We start from the raw sequence: 21,128 nt of genomic DNA, 5'->3' as shown, positions 1-21,128 counted from the left end.
GGCCAACATGATGAAACCCTGTCTCTACTAAAAATACAAAAATTAGCTGGGTGTGATGGTGTGCACCTGTAATCCCAGCTACTAGGGAGGCTGAGGCAGGAGAATTGCTTAAACCTGGAAGGTGGACATTGCAGTGAGCCAAGATCGCACCACTGCACTCCTGCCTGAGTGACAGAGCAAGACTCCATCCCAAAAATAATAATAGTAAAATAAAAAATAAAAATGTAAGTGGCAGTAACAATAGCATAAAAATAATCAATGACCAGTGACATCACTTTTAGAAGATTTATAACCCTTATAACCCAGTATATCTGCACTTTAAAGAGGGTAGTTTACACTCAGCTCGTTGCAGACTGCTCTAATCTTTATTAAAGACGCCATAAATACCTTATTGAACCTATAGTCTCCAAAAGTGTTAATGTTGGTTCAAATTATTTTAAAACATTCAGGGGTAAAAATCAAGTCTTTTGTACACTCTGAGTAACACAAATACATATAAAAATATTTTGTATTTTCTTGTTTATATCTCAAAATGAAATTTAAAGATGAAATAACCTAACACAAAATTAAACTATGTATATGTATATATATATATATATTCATATATGTTTCAACTGTCATGTAAAAGAGAAGTGAAATAAGTTATTTACAATAAAGCAACATGTATTTCAATATGCAAATGCTCAGACAAGACTATATCAGAAAACATTAAGTAGGTAGCTATTTGCACTTGTATATAGATTTTATGATTCAGGTGTGTTGTACTGGTGTCTAAAGCACAAGTGGCATTGCTTTGGGTAAGTGATTTCCTGAACAAAATTCAGTATAATCTTCCTTAGATTTACATAGCATTTTTAATCCTGGAAGTTTCAGTGTACAGTGAAAACAATTTATGTTCTAAGCCCAGAAAAGTATAGAAGATTTTACTACACCTTCAGCAAAACATTTGAAAACTGCACAGGACATGAGCTAATTCATCATTGAATGGAACAGTCCAGAACACTGGAGGGCACTATCATTTCTAGTTTCTGCCAATGGTAGCGCCCCTCAATCATATGACCATCAAATAACATACCTGCAGATTTCCGGTGTGTAGCCCAAAAGCAATACCACACCCATTGATTACCACTGGCATAGACCAGTCTCTAATCCCAGCTTAACCACATGCTACCCCTCAAGTTCTGAGAAGTCACTCAGTCATTTATAGGTCACCCCAGCTAAAGTATCATTTCACCAACCCACCCAGTCACAAGCAGCAGTGACAAAAATCCTTGAAAGAATTTGAGTTTTCTCTAAAAGTATCAAAGTAGTCACGATGTTTAAGAAAAATCACAACTTTTTAAAAATTTATTTACACTTATTTTGAATTACAGATTGGAGGATGAACACCACACTATTTTTTAATATTTAGAGCTTAAAAGTCTGAATCTGACCCCACTCAAACCCAATTAGATTTTGTAATAACTTCCAGTGAAAAGTTGTCTCAGGAACCATTGGCATAGACAACTTTTTTTTTTTTTTTTTTTTTTTTTTGAGACAGGGTCTCACTCTGTCACCCAGGCTGGAGTGCAGTCTTGCTATTTCGGCTCACTGAAACCTCCACCTCCCAGGTTCAAGCGATTCTCTTGTCTCAGTCTCCCGAGTAGCTGGGATTACAGGTGCATGCCACCACGCCCGGCTCATTTTTGTATTTTTAGTAGAGAGGGGGGTTTCACCATGTTGGCCAGGCTGGTCTTGAACTCCTGACCTCAAGTGATCTGCCACCTCAGCCTCTCAAAGTGTTGGGATTACAGGTTGAGCCACCACGCCCAGCCATGACAACTTTTAAATCCTACTATTAAAATGTTGTGTGTAACTTTGTTTGCTAAACAAATGCCATGTTTGCCATTTTAAAATAAAATCTAGAAAAATAACAGAAAAATTGGAATGAGAACTATTTTCTATGACCTCTTATAGACCAAAAAAAAATTCACCCAAATTTTCAGTCTTCATTCTTATTATTTTGTGCCTCTGTTTCTAAGACCTTGCTGCATAACATACTCAGAGAACTTAGTAAAAAGAAAATTTGGAGCTGAATTTGAAGAGTTAAAATATAGTTTTCCAAATAAAAACAACCTAAAAAATTAGTCAAAAGCCATCATTTTCTAAGATTCACATCTCACTTTTTATATCGGTAAGTTAATTCTAAAAATCTTGACAATTTTATTAAAAACTGTAATTTTACAGAGTACAGGGCTATTTTCAAGTACTTGCCTACCATGTGAATGGTTTTGGAGATAAAAAAAGACGAGGTTTTGAATCATGGCTCTGCCGTTAACTAGCTATGTATCCCTGTACAAAATTCTTAATCTATTTCTTCAAAATAAAATACCACCTACCTTGCAGTGTGTGGCAATATGTAAAGCACCTCCCCAAGAGCTTTTCACATAACAGTTGTTCATTAAATAGGAGCTATGGTTGTTATTGTTATAAGTGGCTGTCATGTTTGCCAATATCTACTTATTAACTCACTCAACTATTTTCTTTTTAGTTCCCTTATACTTAATTTCTTTTTCCTGGCTTGCAAAACATTTTGAGATATGCTAGATCAATGTTACACAATGTCTTTTGTGTTTAAAAGCCTCACTGAATTGTCCTCAGATGAACTAAAAAGATGGAAAAGGCAGGCAGGCAGTTCTTAAGCCACAAGTCAACATTTACTGAACCACTCATATGATGGTAGCTTACAAAAATTCACTTTCTGAACTTGCAACATCCTGGTGGTTTCTTTGCCCCATCAACCTCTTATAATTTTACCTGATTCTCTTTTTTAGTCTTTACAAAAAGAATTGACTTCCAAACAATTCATAATATTTTAATAGTTTTGCTGTGGTCCTTTTCAACACGGAGACTCTAATTTTTAGTGTTTTTATGTCTCATATTCAGGACACCAACTGGTACTTTGGGACCCAGGAATGGCTCTCACGGTCTGGTTGCTATGGTCACACCTACACACACACACACACACACACCACCTCACACCACACACTTATCTGGTCTCTGTCAACACATACTCATCTCCCAGCAGCCCTAAAGGGATACTTTGCTCTCAAAGAAATAGGCTTGGAAAAGGCCTGGGGGACCTTAGAAATACAGTAATTCATAACCTATTTGGAGTCTTAGAATCCTTTAAAAATCTGAGGAAAACTATGGCCTTTCTCTCTCTCTGTCTCTCTCTGTATATATATGCATATAAAGCCGCATTTCACAGACTCCTTGAAAACTATTACTGAGCTATGATTTATTTCAGTGTTCCTCAAACTTCTTTGACTGAAACTCACAGGAAAAAAAAAACCGATGTGATGTCAGAATACGGCCTATACCCACATGCATAAAGATAAATATCTACAACAAAAGTTTCAGGAAACAGTAGTTACCTCTGCTATGTGCAATGATTTCTGACAGTTTCTGTTCTATTTCATCGATCTAAAATGTTGCCTAAGACTCACTAAGTTGCTTTCTCACCACTCACAATCTGAAAAACAGGAATCTAGTCTAATAGCTCTCCATTTTAGCAATAAAGAAACTGAGACCCAAAGAAATAAAGAGTCCTGTCCTAGGTCACAAATGAGTTATAACTGAACAAGCCAGAGTCTACCAATCTTGACTCCCAACCCAAGGCTCTTTCCAGTATAAAGTAAAACAAAAATTCTAAATACCGGCCAGGCACGGTGGCTCACACCTGTAATTCCAGCACTTTGGGAGGCCGAGGCCGGTGGATCACCTGAGGTCAGGAGTTCGAGATCAGCCTGGCCAACATGGTGAAACCCCGTCTCTACTAAAAATACAAAAATTAACCAGGCGTGGTGGCATGCGCCTGTAATCCCAGCTACTCGGGAGGCTGAGGCAGGAGAATCCCTTGAACCTGGGAGGCAGAGGTTGCAGTGGGCCGAGATCGCACCATTGCACTCCAACCTGGGCGACAGGGCGTGACTCCATCTCAAAAAAAAAAAAAATTCTAAATACCAACTCTCCTTAAAAAAAGGCTGGGGATCTGGGCTTAAAACACACTGATATACTGAGAAACCACGAGTGTTTCCATTTCAAACAATGTTGAATATTAACCTTAACCTGAGCCTCCAATTCAGGCAGCTTTAATCTTTTTTCTAAATCATGTCCATGGCCTAGCATGACTTGGCAAATAAGCAATTTTTTTTTTCTCTCCAGAAACCCTTTCTCCAACCACTGAAAACAACACAGGAAAAACCAACCAACATTCTTCCTAGAGTTAATTTTAAAATACTTTGATTTCACACACAGGTAATACCTACTCTTAAGATGCTGGCTTAGAAACAGGAGTGAACAGGTCCTCTTCCCACTTACTAGGCCCATGCAAGCTGTTTTCTTCCCCACTAAGGCTGCTTCATTAAAATTTAAACGTCAAAACCACATAGATCAATAAGTGGCTGTGAATGATCCACAGCCTATGAGATGTTAATACAAACACCACCAACTACCTGGCCCTTTTGAAAGCCTCAGTTATGGAAAGTGGGATTGTTTAAGAGCCTTCATTACAGTTTCGTAGATTAGAATACCATTCTCTCCATTGGCATTAGGTTGTGAGTGGGGTTTTTTTTCTTCCTTCTTTTTCTAATGTTGAATATGTATACATCATTGCCCACCACGAGGTGGGAATCCTATAACAAGCCAGAGAGGGTGGCAGCCTCCCGAAGACTGGAGAAGGCCAAGCCTCGCGGCGCTGCGCGCAGAGAGCTTTGGGGCCTGCGTTGTTGCACGTCTCACGCAAAGAACTTAGCTCCGGCGCGGGGAGGGTCGCTGCGCGAAACCTGCCCAACGGGCTGCGTGCCAGCCCCCACCTGCGCACCCAAGCCCCCAAGCCCAAGGGGAAAGCGCTGGGGCCTCCTTAAAACACAGGGCACTCGAAGCGCAGACTGCTGCGCAGCGGCTGTCACGGAAAGCGGGTGAAAAGAAAGGGGGCACCGGCGAACCCTAAAATTAGCGTTCCGGAAGCAGGGGTTCGGCGCCGCCGCGCGGAAACGGCGTCCTCCGCCCGGACGGCCGCACGAGCGCTCTCCCCCGGGCGCGCGGCCCCTCTGCGCCCTTCCTGGGCACGCGGGCCAGGAGCACGACCAGCGCAATAAGAAGGAAGGGCTCCCCCAGGAAACGGGATCGGGGAACACGTGTAGCCTCCGGAGACCTAGGGGTCCATCGCTCCTCCCCCAACTGCGGCAGAACACTTAAGAAGCCTCAGAATTTAAAACCTCAGAATCCTCCAGAATGCTTGTTGTTGAACTTAAAATTTGGTTGGCTCATTTTTCGGTTAGCCCTTTCCTTTTTTGAGTTTTTATTTAAATCCGTTTCTGTCTTCCCCCATCCCTCCAACAGAATTAGAGTGTTGGGAGGTGAGGGGGAGGTAAGGTGTGGAGGCTGATGGAGTGGGGGTAGTTTACATCCCAACCTTTCTCTGCAAGATAAACAGTTCTGAAGGTCAGCGACGGCTCCCCATGGAGCGCTTCTAAAAAGATTAATGTTCATTAAAGGATTCTCCGTCAGCGTTTGCCTTCAGAACCCAAACTGTTTTAAGTCCCAAGTATTTCAGATATTCCAATTCTAATAATGCATTGAAAACCTGTGTATTCATTATTAACTATTGTGAACACCCCCAAAATAAAATTATCAAAAATCTGGGAGCTAGTCTAAGGAAATCTGTGAAAGCTGTGTTACTCAGCCAAGATTAAATGAAGAATGCAAAAATAGAGTTATATTTAGGACTATAAAAATGGAAAGCTGAATGACACAATATTTGGAAACTAGAAGCTAGTCATTTTTTAAAGTCATCATGTTTATTATATAACTAGAATGTTAATATAGGCACGGTAATTTTAAACTAGCCATTAATACAAACTAAATATATCTGTGGAGTGACATCGCATCCCTAGCATCTTTTAGCCTTTAGCCCTCTCTTAGCCATCTTTCTGCAGTCCGCCCCTTACCTTTATTTTCAGAATCTTTCATTCTCTGCTTCCTCCCTCTGCTGCAAATGAGCAGGAAAGTCCGGCTGATTCTGCAACCCTGACTTTTGATTTGTCATTCACAGTCAGCGGTCTCGGGGGCGAAGTCTCAACGGAGGAGCACTCGGGCTATGATAATTGCATGCAAGTCGGTGTGCGGGGTTATAATTTTGCTTATGCTGGAGCGGAAAGGATGGGGATGAAGGCAGACGTAAACACAAATTCCAAAACATGGCATGGAATTGGATCTGGAGCCGAGGCTTGCCTTTCCTTCCCTCAGGATACGGAACCAACTGTTTAGCGCCTCCTCATCTCTGAATTGAAAGGGGAATGTCTGTGCCATGCACCAGGTTTATTTTCAAATGGTAGGTCAGCTTTGAAGGAAGATTAACAGCCCTGTACTTTCGTTCATTCATTCAACATTTATTTTACCTCTCTGTGGACCCGGCTGTCTGCTAAGTACTGGGGATACAACAGTGCACAGGACCAGCCCTCGGTCCTCAAGCTGCTCACAGGCTGTTACAGTACAGAGGCATACAGGGCAATATAATGGCCTGTATCTGCTGCACGGACACAGGTTATTGAACCCATTTCACCCAGGCCTAAGTTGATACTCAAAGAGGCTTTAGTAACTGGTTGTAAGCCATTGAGTGGCAGACTAGGAATAGGTATGAGGATGCCAAACCATAACACCCCTCTGTTGGAGAGCAAGGAGGATTCAAGTAAATCTTTGTCATTCAATTCAAACTTACTTTGAATCATTCCACAGCTCAGATTCATTCATTAATTCCTTCAATCATTTATTCAACACGTGGTTATTTGTGCCAGGCACTATTTCTCCTGTGAGGGTTTCAGGTCCCTGCCTTCTTGGCTATTGCACTCTGGTGGGAGGATTCGGACAGGTAATATAGACATATAATAAATGGCAATAAATGCTGTGAAGAAAAATGAAACATGGTAATGAGGTAACAAGGGTGCCATTTTAGGTAGGGTGGCCAAGGGAGGTGCCATTTAACTTGTTTTATGGACAATGGGTAAGAGTTATCACAGTCTCTTCCAAACAGCTTCACTCAGAAATTGTTTTTGAAGTTCTGAACCCTCCCAGTCTCCTCTGCTTCATGCGTACTCACTGATGGATGGTGTTTATTCCCCATGATACAGATTAGTAAACTGGTATCCAGAAAGACCAACTGACTCAAATACATAACCTAACTAAATTGGAAGAAGAGCAACAGAAAGGAATACATCTTCCTGTTACTCTCATCCTCAGAAATTACAGAGTTAAATGCAACATTGACATTAAAAATTTGCTGGACTAGGCATTAAAAGGGTTGAAGACCTCTCTCTACCGTCTCTACCTTTTATTAACTGCGTAGTGTAGGGCAAATGACAGTACCTCTCTGGCATCAGTTTTCACATTTGTAAAGTGGGAATAATCATAGCTGTCCTATATATGTACTAGGCTGTTCATATCATCAAAAGGGAGATCAGAATTTTGTAAACAAAACACTAAATAAATGTAGGGTATAATTACCAACTGCTTGGGCACATTTAAGAGGACTAATTGTCAGTGTTCACCTGTTCATTACTGCAACCCGAGAGTCAAATATAGCTATAATGTGAGAGCTTTCATGGCTACTAAGGCGCCTTGAGCTGACTTCTCGTTGCCACAGCTGGAAGACTCCTTGAAAGCTTTGGGGAACTTTAAGTATTTGTTTTTGGTTCCCATCTTTCCTTGGCAGTGGATAATATCTTTCTGCTGTCTTTGACAGCTTAAGACCAATAAGGAAAATCTGCCTTTATTACAACTCCCTACTGGCCACCGAATGCGACATTGGCTAAACCACATCAGAGAAACCGGCATCTTTATCTCCAAGGACCAAGTCCAGGATAGCCAAAATGTGCCCAAGAGGAGCACTTGGGGGGCTGAGAAGGTGAGGGAGTAGGTGGTGACAAGCCATCATTCACGCACTCTTTTATTCAATAATATTCATGGTGCCAGGCACTGCTGTGAACACTAGGAATGACACGGTGCTGAACAAAAACATTCTCTGTCCTCAGAAGCCTGTGGTCTCAGGTCAAGAGGCTTCCACTAGATATACCAATTTACCAAAGTAGGCAAAGAAATGCCAAAGCGTGGGTTTGAATAGCAGGGCAAGAGCTCTAAAGCAGAAGAGGACTAGGAGAGGTGGCTGACGCCTGTAATCCCAGCACTTTAGGAGGCCAAGGTGGTAGGATCGCTTGAGGCCAGGAGTTCAAAACCAGCCCAGTCAACATAGTGAGACCCTGTCTCTATGAAAATTTTTTTTTTAATTAGCTGGGCATGGTGGCATGAGCCTGTGGTCCAGCTACTTGGGAGGCTGAGATGGGAGGATGCTTGAGTCTGGTAGGTCAAGGCTGCAGTGAGCCATGGGCAATAGAGCAAGAAAGACCCTGGGTGACAGACCAAGACCCTGTCTCAGAAAATAAAGAGAATGGATTCAAACATGGGCCCTGCCATGTACCAGCCCCTGGAATATAAGCTGACACAAGTTGCTGCACCTCTCTTAAGTTTCCATTTCCTGATCTGCAGGATGGAGGTAATAATGGTACCACCTTCCACAGCTGGGTGAGGCTCAAACAAGTTAATAGGTTTAAGGTTCATAGCACAAAGCCTGACACATCAAGTAAGGGCTCCCTAAATGCTGTAAGATGAGTAGTATTACCTTGTAACTGGGTCAAGTTTATTCCCCTAAGCTTCAGTTTCCTCATAAAATACAGAAAATAATAACTAGTTTGTAGGACTATTGTGAGAATTACATATATGAAGAAGAATATGAAGTCCTTGGCATAAAGGAATAGCCAATCACCAACCACCCTCATTCCGGCCCTTTTTAAAATTTTTTTATTTTTAATTTTTGTGGGTACATAGTAGGTGTATATATTTATGAGGTACATGAGAAATGTTGATACAGGCATGCAATGTGTAATAATCACATCATGGAATATGGAGTATCCATCCCCTCAAGCATTTATCCTTTGTGTTACAAACAATCCAATTATACTCTTTCAGTTATTTTAACATGTACAATTAAATTATTATTGACTCTAGTCACCTTGTTGTGCTATCAAGTACTAGGTCTTATTCATTCTTTCTAACTATTCCAGGCCCTTTTTAATCAAGAAGGCTCCCCAGACCAAAATTTTTAAAAGACCAATGCTAGGAGTAGAAAAGAAGTGGGAGAAGGGAAGGAAGACACCCATTTATATTGCAAAAGGAAGTAATAATGTTTTCAAAAATGTAGTCATTTCTAGGGGTATCTGCATTGTACCCAACACTGTATTTTGAAAAGTTTCAAACATACCAAAAAGTTGAAAGAATTGTACAGTGGGCCCTATATCCAAGTACATTTGGGTATATTTGCTTCATCACATATGTCTGTTTCTCTATCCAACTTTAATTGATCTTTTTTCTCCTTAAGTTGAAAGAGGTTTGAAGGCCTCATCAAATAAAAAGAGCCTTTATTTTCCCTCCTGACGCAGTATTTCCAGAAGCACAGGCCTCCTGATTCTGTGGCCATTCCAAGCAGAGCTGGGTGAACTCTCAGAAGTCTTGTCCTGTCACACAGTAAATCTCAAGGCCACACCCAGTTAAGGACAAGGATGGAGTCTAGAGCTTTCCACAACAAGGCAATGTCTCTGTCAGACCCCAAGCTTCAGATAAACTGGTACTGAGGATGATTAGAAACAACCGCTAATGGAAAAGATGCTCTATCTCAAAAACTGGGTTTAGGAAAAGCTTTAGGCAGGCTCCACTGGCCACTAAGTCCCTTGACAACCCTGCACATCCTTGTCTTGTTAGATGCCACTCTGAGTCACTAAACCAGTGACTCATGCTCAGCAAGTGAGGCCATCTTTAGAGCTAAACTGAAGGGAATTTTCAAGACCAACGAGTGAAACCCTGAACTGAAAGGGAATAAGGCTTTTTATTGTCCAAGCAAAACAAAAATGAAAGGAAAAAAAACACTGCTGTCATACTGTGGATTAAACTTTCCCAGCTGCAAATTTTACTCTGAGGAAAAACTGGGCACCAAAAAAAAAAAAAAAAAAAAAAAAAAGCTTTTACACCTTGGAACTTTTGAGGCATTTTAATTCTTGATTAGTTGATAAGTAAGCAGAGACCCAGAACATATGTTCCAAATTAGGCAGATGAAATGATCTTTCAATGACTTGTCTAGAGCTTCTGCTAGCTTAGTCATTCATTCCCAAAGAGTGGCTTCACCTGCAACACCACACTTGGTCTTCCTGCATCCAGCCAAGCCTCTGTCTGGCTTGCTCAGATCACCCAAATGGCCAGAAAAGAGGTGAGAAGGAAAAAGAAAATGTGCTTACTGTGGGGAGGGGATAGATGTTTAGGACTAGGGCTAGGCACAGAAGAGGGCAGCGTGGCTTACGTGGAGTACCTACTATATGCCAGGCGATTTTCTTATCATCATCATCCATTTTTTGAGAACTTATTATTTGGCAAGCACTGTCTTTAATGCAAGGACTCACAGCAGACCTCCCGGGTTTGAATCCCAACTTACTAGTTGTATAACTTTGGAAATGTTACTTAACCTCTCTCTGCTTCAGTTTTTCTTATGTGTAAAATGAAAGCTGTAAAACAGTGTTATTGTAAGAATAAAACAAAATCACACACTCTTTAAGACAGTGGCTGGCACATAGTGTGACGAAAGCAATGCACATGTTAACTCTTGCCATTCGTTTTGTCAGATGAGAAAAATGAGGCAGAGAGGCAAGGAGACTTGCCAAAGGAGACCCATAGCTAAACATAGCAGAGTCCAGAATCGTCATGTCATTTATTTCTCACACAGTCCTGTGAGGGAAATGGGAAGGAAGGAGAGTGGCTTCACCTGCTACACCACACTCAGTTTTCCTTTTATTGGTGAAAGGTTGGAAACCCAAGACGGTCTAGTAATTTACACGTCACAAGTTGGCAAGTAGGAGAGTTGAGATTTAAACCCACATTTGCTGGCTGTAAAACCCTTGCTCATCCTACTAAGTCAGTGGTTCTCAACCTTTAGCATGTGTCAGAATTACTGCAGAGTTTATTAAAACACATTCCCAGGTTCCAGCCTCCTATCCCTCCCCATCCTCCCACCCCTCAGTTTGTGATTTGGTAGCTCTGAGATGGGGGCCTAGAATTTGCATTTCTAACAAGGTCCTGAGTGATGTTGATGCTGCTGGTCTCATGCTGCTCGTCTGGAGACCAACCTTGGAGAAGCACAGCTCTCTACCATCATGCACCTGTATGCAGAACAGGTGGTAGGAGAAGGGCCAGAGCCACAGACCCAAAGATTGTGGGTCAGTGAGGTTTTCCCACTCTGACGAAGTGTTGGTTACTTCCCAGAGCCTGACTAACAAACCATGTATTTACACAGCCCTTTCATTTTTATGGTCTCATTTGATCTCTCTAATATCCTTAGGAATAGGCTAGGTAGGGATCATTACCTCCATTCAATGTGGCTTATTTTTAGGGACATATGGCTAGACAATGGCAGTGAGAGAATAAACCACTGATCAATGTGACAGAAATTCTGTCCTCTTCTCCAAGTAAATTGTTCTGGAAAATACTATCTACTGATGGAAACTGACTCTAGTTCCAACCTATGTCTTCCCAGAGAATACCATAGCTCATGAAAGGGCTCCTCACCCGCCACAGGGTTTAGAGGAGGGAATTTCTGGTGGGAGGAACTCAAGGCCAGTTATCTACCATAATTCAAGGGCTAGAGAAGTCTACTGCTCATAAAATGCTTTCGTCATTTGCTCCCTTTTCTGTAACCTACAAACTTTGATATTTGATTAAAATATGGTTCTCTGGAATGGACGGAAGCATTTGGTGGGTTAATTTCAACTCAGCACAGCTTGTTTGTATTCCCATTTAGAACTACTGGCATGATTAAGTACATTTTTAAAAGTTGTTTAGACCTCTAAACCAACAAATAAGTCATATCCAGAATATTTAAAGAGTTCCTAAAATGGATAGAAAAAAAAAAACACCAAGTTAAAGAAATGAGAAAGACATCAATAGGCCTTTCACAAAGGTTCACACAAGAATGGACAATATTCATGTGAAAAGATACTCAGCTTCATTATTCGTCAAGAAAATTCAATATAAAACAACATGGAATATCATTTCATACCCATCAAATTAGCAAGCATTTAAAAGTCTGACCATATTCAGTAAGGAATCAGGGAGTTTACACACTGTTGGCAGAAACTGAATTAGCACAAATGTACAAAGGTCAACTTGGTAATATCTCTCAAAATCAAAAATATATATATATATACTTTGATGCAGTAATTGTCCTTTTAGATATTTATGCTATACTTTTACTGACAAATGTTTACAGTGTAAATTTCAGAGTCATCCTCTTTGGAAATATATATAAATGAAAGGAATCTTTCATTCCAGACATATTTATTCAATGTCTGCTATGTTCAGGGCACAGTGTTAGGATGAAAAGATGACAGGAGTCCCTAGAAGCCTATGTTCCTTCTCCCCTGCAGCCTCCTGATGAAAAAGAAGAAGGTGGTAGAAAGAAGGATGCTGCTGCAGAAGACCTTCTGGTTGACCCAGAAGGGTTAACTGCCCCAAAGAAGCCTCCAGCTGTGGTTGCTTCCCAGCGCACACTGAACTTTTCACCATATTTTGAGTGTGATCATATGGTTGAAAATCTAGACTAAGCATTAATCTAGACTAATGGTAGTCTGGACTATTATGAAAATCTAGACTATTATTAGTCTATACTAACAACAGTAAACTAATAGTAGTCTAGATTTTCAGCCATATTAATATTATGGTTTTCTAATAATTTCTAGACTTTTCTAGGTTTTCTAGACTATTTTCTAAGAATAGTCTAGATTTTCAACCATATTAATATTAGGTTTTGTTTTATTAATATTAATACATATAATAGTAAACCTAATATTAATAAAAAATAACCAGCCCTTTGTGAACCTCTATGTACCAGAAATGCATTTAAACATCACAGTTACATGACATAGGAATTGTCATCCTCATTTTTCAGATAATATATAACTCCATTTTTGAAAGACTAAGGATGCTCTCTAATATCACACAGCTTATTAATGTGCCATTTATTAGTGGCAGATTCAAATCATAGCCTGGCTGACATCAAAGCGTATGATTCTAGATGCTCAAAGTGATGTTAACATCATCATAAGAAATTCAGGTTAACTTTTAAAAATCAAATAAAATTGAGATATAGATTTATTGCATAATATTTATTTATTTTACTTCCCTCTTCCATGAGTATAGCTATTGAAACATGTTTTTTCTTGTGTGGAGGGAGATGTGGCAGAAAGGATGTTGTATAGGTAGGCAGGCCTGAGTCCACCACTCACCAGTCACATGACCTCCAGCATATCACTTAGTATCTCCTGCTTCACCTTCCCTTATATATAAAATGGGGGAAATACATAACATCTGCCCTCTCTCCTTCCAGGGGTATTGTCAAGATCTAAACAAAATCCTGTAGTTGAACTACTCTATAAGATGTCAAGTATCATGTAACATTAGATATTATAATGGCTTTATCCCCAGGGCTTATGGGGGAAAGGGAAAATAGATAGTAGAGGAATGTAGTGAGCAGCCAAGATCCTATCTAAGAAAAGAGAGGTGTGGGATGGCAATGAGCCCTGGGAAGCTGTGAGTAAACGCTAGGTCAGGAACACAGAAGCAGAGATGGTTGCACAGGCACTATAGATCTGGTTTTAAAAATTATAAAACTAATGCAGGAACAGAAAACCAAACACCAGTTGTTCTCACTTATAAGTGGGAGCTGAACAATGAGAACACATGGACACAGGGAGGGAACCAACACACAATGGGGCCCGTAGCGGTGAGGGCAGGGGAGGGAGAGCATCAGGAAGAATAGCTAATGCATGCTGGGCTTAATACCTAAGTGATGGGCTGATAGGTGCAGCAAACCACTATGGCACACCTTTACCTATGTAACAAACCTGAACATCCTGCATGTGTATCCCAGAACTTTAAAGATTTTAAAAATTAAAATAAAAATTATAAAACTAGAACACTTATTCTAACCCAAGTTACTACAGTGGCAATATTCATTTATTCCTCTTTTGTAAGCATTCACACCACATCTGGAATAACACTATGCATGTAATTATCACTCAAGGAATACTTGTTGCAATCATCGATCTCACTCAAGCTCGTGATAAGAAGTGGTCAGCCTTCGGCCCTATTAAGTTTCAGCAATAGTTCTTTTTGTTTGTTTGAGACAGAATCTCACTCTGTGGCCCAGGCTGGAGTGCAGTGGTGCAATCTCAGCTCACTGCAGCCACTGCCTCTTGGGTTCAAGCGATTCTCCTGCCTCAGCCTCCCAGGTAGCTGGAACTACAGGTGTGTGCCACCATGCCCAGCTAATTTTTGTATTTTTAGTAGAGACGGGGTTTCACCACCTTGGCCAGGCTGGTCTCAAACTCCTGACCTTAAGTGATCCGTCCGCCTGGCCTCCCAAAGTGCTGGGATTACAGGAGTGAGCCACTGCGCCCGGCCTCAGCAATAGTTCTTGATGACAGTACGGAACAAATTTTGTTGGTGCACTGACTCTTAAAAAGTAGGAACACATACTTAGAAGCCGGCAAGATGACAATGACAAGCTGCAGAGTCTCCCTAACAACCACCAATAGAAAAGCTTGTTTCTAATGCAATAAATAAATATTTGAAAGATAATTATTGCTGGTCATTTTCAAATTTATTTTTATAATGCTTACTAGGTGCTAACACTTTATAACTACTAACTCGTTTAATTCATTAATTTATTTAATCCTCTTAACACCGGGGGTGGGTGAGGGGGACTATATCAATGGCAAAGTCCTGGTGCAATCTGGCTCTGCCCTGCATCCGGTCGGCCATTTTAGAAATAAGGCATGCCAACCCCCCAGAGTGGGGATCCTCAGATGATGGAAACAGACAAAAAGAACAAGACAAGACACATTCATAAGCAGTATCTACACAGTACCAAGCCCTGCACTTTGCCTGGTGGAGGATGCAAAGATGAAATGGATGAGAATGTGGAATCTTTAATACCAGATGAACAGTGACAAACGCTCTACAGGTGACGAAATGCTAAAGGAGGGCTTACAGGTGGCAGGAACCCCAGAGATTTCAGGGAGGAGACTGCATTTGTGCTAGTCTTGGCAGGAGGGTAGGAATCCGGCAGGCTGAGATGCAAGCATGGACACTGCAGACAGAGAAAAGCCGGGAGCCCCCAGATCAGGTCACTTCCCTGCTTAGCACACTTCAGTGTTTTCCCAGCTCACGTAGAATAAAATCCGAACTCCTCCTTATGTCCTGCCCAGACCTCGATCCGGGCCCTGCATCCCTCACTTTCCCCTTGCTCAATTCAGGCCCTCTGGGAACCTTTCCACTTGCCATTCTCTATTACTCGGCTTCACGCTAGAGTAACTCCTAGTCAGTCCTCGGGTCTCCGCTGACTTGCAATGCCTCGGAGAGGCCTTCCCAGTCCGCCTGCCATGGAAGCTCGGCCCCCTGCGTTTTTTCCCCTCTCAGCAGACTATCTGATTCCCTCTAAGCACACATAGCAATGTGTGCCGGGCTTTCTCTGTTTTGCGTGTGTAATGTCTGTCTTCCTCTCTAGAAGTAGTTCCACGAGCCAGGCTTTGCCCATCGTGTTCTCCTCCGGCCAAGGCAGATGGAGGAACTCGATAAAAATTGTGGAATGAATGAATGGGGTGAGTCAGTGATTGGCTGTGAGTTGAGGCCCTGGCGAGGACAGGACTGAGTGTGCTTGGAAACAGTTTATCGTGGCGAGAGCTTCGAGATCACCGCAGGCAGGCAGAAAGGAGGTGGGTACAGGGCGGGAGGACCTTGAAGGGAGCCTCGGGTTCGGATTCATTCCCCCAACGGGCACTGCATTGCAGGCGCCAGGCCAGGTGCTGGGGGCCGGGGACAAGCTAATCTCAGTAAGGCTGTGTCGCCGCGCCACCGTGGCTTCCCTGTGTCCAGAACCAAAGCAACGAGCAGGGGCTAGGGGAAAGGAGACTGTGCCGAGACCAGCCCCTGCGCTTCCCCAGCGGTCCCCGTAGTTGCGGCCGAGGGTCGGGTTCGGGGGTCGCCTAGGCATCCAGGCTCCCAGGGCCAGGAACGCGACCCGAGAGACCGCCGGGGACCGCCCCGCCGCCGCGGCGCCCCTGCCTCGGGGTAACAGGTCCCGACCCGCCGCGCCCACACTCACCCTGCGCCGCCTGGCGAGCTGAGCGCGGCCTCCACAGCCGCCGGGTTGCCTTCCACGGCCGCCGCAAGGAAAACAGCTTCCGGCTCTTCTGGCCTCCCTTCTCAGTGGCGCCCATCGGTGCGCCGCGCCCTCCCCCGCCGCCGCCGCCGCCGGAGCCGAGCGCCACCGCTCGCCGCTGCCGCCGGGCGTCTGCCAGGTGCCGGGCCGCTGCTGGGAGACGCGCGCCGGGGGCGGAGCTTCGGGCCGGGAGCCGTGGCTGGCGCGGACTGGGGAGGCTGCCCGGGCCGGCCCGGCCCGGCCCACACGGCGGCGCCTGGCGCCCGAGGCGTGCGACGGAGCGCGGGTCCGCGCCCCTCGCTCGGGAGGCACCTTTAGCGCCCTTAATTAACACAGGAGTCCTGGGGGGCGCTCACCCATTTTATCTCCCTGTTACAAACCATACACTCCACGCTCCGAGAGGGTAAGGCATCTGCCCACAATTACCAGCACTAAAGAAATTCCAGAGCCCTAAACTCTGACGATGTTTACTCACACCGTGCTACCGCCTCAAAATGAAACATCACGTTAGAAAGTGCTTTTAATTCTGACAGATATTCCTGTTTTCCTAATACAAGGGATTACTAGTCACCCACATGATTTTTTGAGAACTTGTTCTATGTCCAGCTACTTTTACACACATTTCATGAAACCTCATTGCAACCCCATGGTGTGGGAGGCATTTCCCATTTTCCAGATGAGGAAACTGAAATGGCAGAAGTGAGGCTCCCTCACCCCATCCCCGTGCCACCACTAGTCTCTGTTGAGATTTTGCTTGGAATTGGGAGAGACTGAGAGGAAGATAAAAACCAACGCCCTTGAACACGACCTGGCTGCAATAATAATAGCTACTATTTATAGAATGCTTTTTAATGTGGCAGATTTTACATACATCATCTTATTTCACCCTCCAGTAATACTCGTGGGGCAGAAACAATTTCCAAATTCAACAGATAGGGAAACTGAGCATCAGAGAGTACAGGTTAGATATCTAAAACCTTCATAAAGGTTTTATGTTAGGTCAGATTATGAAATTGCCATTTTTGTAGGCCCAAATAATATCAGACAAGAGCTTCTATAGGTGACCAAAATTAAAATCACCAATGGAGATCAGGCACGGTGGCTCACGCCTATAATCCCAGCACTTCAGGCGGCTGAGGCAGTCGGATCACGTGAGCCCAGGAGTTCAAGAGCAGCCTGCACAACGCAGCCTGCACAACAAAAAACCCGTCTCTACCAAAAATGCATATATATATAGATAGATACACACACACACACACACACACACACACACACACACAATTAGCCAGGCATGGTGGCACACACCTTCAGTCCCAGCTACTCAGGGGGCTGAGGTGGGAAAATCACCTGTGCCCAGCGAGTTAGAGGCTGAAGTGAGCCGAGATGGTGCCACTGCACTCCAGCCTGGCTGACAGAGTCACATTATCTAAAAAAAAAAAAAAAAAAAAAAAAAAAAAAAAAAATCACCAGTGGAGACAGGTGAAAATCAAATGCCTGCAGATGTGATATGCTGACAAAGACACATCATCTATGGAGTATTCTGGCCAAACATGCACAGCATGAAGCTAATGATGGGGAAACATCAGATAAACCCAAAATGAGGAATCCACTATTAAAAGGAGCAGGGAAGTGCTGTATTCTTCAAAAGTATCAATGTCATAAAATAAGAAGAAAAGCTATGGAGATGTTCTAGATTCAAGGTGACTGAGCTGGGTGCAGTGGCTCACGCCTGTAATCCCAGCACTTTGGAAGGCCGAGGCAGATGAATCATCTGAGGTCAGGAGTTCCAGACCAGCCTGGCCGACGTGGCGAAACCCTGTCTCTACTAAAAATACAAAAATTAGCTGGGCACGGTGGCGTGCACCTGTAATCCCAGCTACTTGGGAGGCTGAGGCAGGAGAATCACTCGGACCTGGGAGGCGGAGGTTGCAGTGAGCCAAGATTGCGCCATTGCACTCCAGCCTGGGAGACAGAGCAAGACTCCATCTCAAAAAAAAAAAAAAAAAAGGTGAACAAAGAGACATTGCAGCTAAATACAATACTACCTGACTCTAGACTGGACCCTGTTTTGCAGTTTTTTGTTTTTGTTTTTTAAGGCTCTAAAGCACATTACTGAGTTAATTTTACAAAAAAAAAAAATATATATATATATATATCGGTAGTAGATTAGAGAAAAATGTTTATCAATAAAAAACTTGCTGACATTAATAACTACACTGTGGTTATGTAAGAAAATATCCCTATTTTAAGAAAATACACACTGAAGCCCCACACAATGGCTTCGCCTGTAATCCCAGCACTTTGGGAGGCTGAAATGGGCAGGTGGCTTGACCTCAGGAGTTCAAGACCAGCCTGGGCAATGTGGTGAAAACTTTTGTCTCTCTTATTAAAAATTGAAAAATATAAAAAAAAATTTAAAAAGAAAATACACACAAAGCCATTTAGGAATAAACAACCATGATGCATTTAACATGCCTTCAAGTGATTGGGGGTTGGGGGGGAAAGGTGTGTGTGTATATAAAATAAAATTGGAGGAATCACTCCACCCAAACTTGAAGCCCACTATAAAGGTACAATTTCAAAAAGAGTGCAGTGTTGGCAGAAAAATAGACACATACATCAATGGAACAGAATAAAGACCCAGAAATAGAATAGACCCACATAAATCTGTCCAACTAATTTTTGACAAAGGATCAAAAGCAATTCAGTGGAAGAAATGTGCTTTTTCAACAAATGATGTCGGAGCAATTGGACATCCGTAGGAAAAAAAAAAAAAAGAGAGAAGATCCAGGACCCAAACTTCATACCTTATACAAAAATCAAGTCAAAATGGATTCTAGACTTATATGTAAAACTATAAAACTTAGAAAGAAATAGGAGAAAATTTTCTAGTACCCAAAGCTATACAAAGAGTTCTGTGGCTTGTTACCAAAAGCACAATAAGAGGAAAAATTGATGTTGGACCTTATCAAGATTATTTTTGCTCTGTGAAAGACCCTGTTAAGAAGATGAAAAGACCTACTACCAACTGGGGAAAATACTTGAAACCACATAGCCAGCAAAGGAGTATTTAGAATATGTAAAGAATTCTCAAAACTCAGCATTAAAAAACAAACAAACTGGCAGGTGCAGTGGCTCACACCTGTAATCTCAGTACTTTGGGAGGCCGAGGCAGGTGGATCACCTGAGGTCAGGATTTCAAGACCAGGCTGACCAACATGGTGAAACCCTGTCTCTACTAAAAATACAACATTAGCCGGGCATGGTGGTGCATGCCTGTAATCCCAGGTACTTGGGAGGCTGAGGCAAGAGAACTGTTTGAATCCAGGAGGTGGAGGTTGCAGTAAGCCAAGATCACGCCATTGCACTCCAATGTAGGCAATATAGTGAGATTCTGTCTCAAAAAAAAAAAAAAAAATTTAAAATGTGCAAAAGGCATGAACATATATTTCCCTGAAGCAGATACATAGATAACAAGCATATGAAAAGAAATTCAACATTGTTATCCATTAGGGAAATACAAATTAAAACCACAATGAGATATCACTACACACCTGACAGAATGAGGATGTAGCCGGGAAACTGAATCACTCCTACATCACTGGCAGGAATGTAAACTGGTACAGCCACCCTGGAAGAGTTTAGCAGTTTCTTATAAAACTAAACACAGAACTACCCTACAACCCAGCAGTTGCACTCTTGGGTACTTATCCCAGAAAAAATGAAAACACACAAAAACCTATAAAAGGAATGTTCAGTGGCTTTACTTTGTAACAGCCCAAAACTGGAAACAACCCAGGCATCTTTTAATGGGTCAATGGTTAAACAAGCTGTGGTACATGCATACCATGGAATACTAGTGAGCAATAAAAAGTAACAAACTATTGACACATACAACAAGCTCAGTGAATCTCCAAGGAATTACAATAAGTGAAAAAAACTAATCCCAAAAGGTTACATACTATACATTTTCATTTATATAACATTCTTAAAATGGTAAAATTATACAAATGGAGGACAAAATCGTAGATGCCAGGGAGGAGCAGGGTGGATGTGGCTACAGAAGGGATTCTGTGGTGATGAAACTGTTCTGTGGTGATGAAACTGTTCTGTATGTACCTTTACTGTATCAATATCAACTTATTGGTTACTATATTAGATTATAGTTTTGCAGAATGTTACTATTAGGAGAAAATGGGTAAAAGAGTACATGGGGTCTCTCTGTATTATTCCTTACAACTACGTATCAATCTACAGTTATCTCAAAACAAAACATTTTGATTTTTTTAGGTTGCATATCAACAATTTCGTATAGTTCACTTCAATACTTAAAATTCAGCTGAGTCGGCCAGGCGCAGTGGCTCATGCCTGTAATCCTAGCACTTTGGGATGCCAAGACGGGTGGATCACGATGTCAGGAGATCGAGGCAATCCTGGCCAACATGGTTAAACCCCGTCTCTACTAAAAATACAAAAATTAGCCGGGCATGGTGGCGCACACCTGTAATCCCAGCTACTGGGGAGGATGAAGCCAGAGAATCACTTGAACCCAGGAAGCAGAGGTCGCAGTGATCCGAGGTCGAGCCACTGCACTCCAGCCTGGCGACAGAGCAAGACTCTGTCTCAAAAAAGGAAAAAATTCAGCTGAATCACAATTCAACCTAGGCTCATGACTTCGTGACTGCACTGGACTTCCTCACTACCCCTTGCTCACTCAAGAAGGCCAAAGACCATTTGCTAAGTCTCAAGGTGGAGGTATGGAGGACTCAAAGAG

At 42.5% G+C, this 21,128-nt stretch overlaps 1 protein-coding gene across 4 annotated transcripts in view; it reads right to left on the bottom strand.

The window, feature by feature from the left end:
* DNAJC6 (DnaJ heat shock protein family (Hsp40) member C6) overlaps positions 1-16,500 on the bottom strand; it is a 161,813-nt gene extending 145,313 nt beyond the window's left edge. The window contains exon 1 of one of the 4 annotated variants that reach the window (XM_030812963.1): positions 16,298-16,500. In XM_030812963.1, coding sequence (XP_030668823.1) covers positions 16,298-16,412 — 115 coding nt within the window. In that variant the 5' untranslated portion in view covers positions 16,413-16,500. Of the gene's footprint in view, positions 1-5,993; positions 6,580-16,297 lie in introns of those variants that run through there. The other 3 variants (XM_030812964.1, XM_012506581.2, XM_003265187.4) reach the window with 3 other exon arrangements.
* Between the last annotated feature and the right edge of the window lie 4,628 nt (positions 16,501-21,128).

This window comes from Nomascus leucogenys, chromosome 5, assembly GCF_006542625.1.
Source record: "Nomascus leucogenys isolate Asia chromosome 5, Asia_NLE_v1, whole genome shotgun sequence".
Taxonomy (NCBI): domain Eukaryota; kingdom Metazoa; phylum Chordata; class Mammalia; order Primates; family Hylobatidae; genus Nomascus; species Nomascus leucogenys.
The sequence above is the reverse complement of the archived record's forward strand: the minus strand, read 5'-3'. Positions and strand labels throughout refer to the sequence as shown.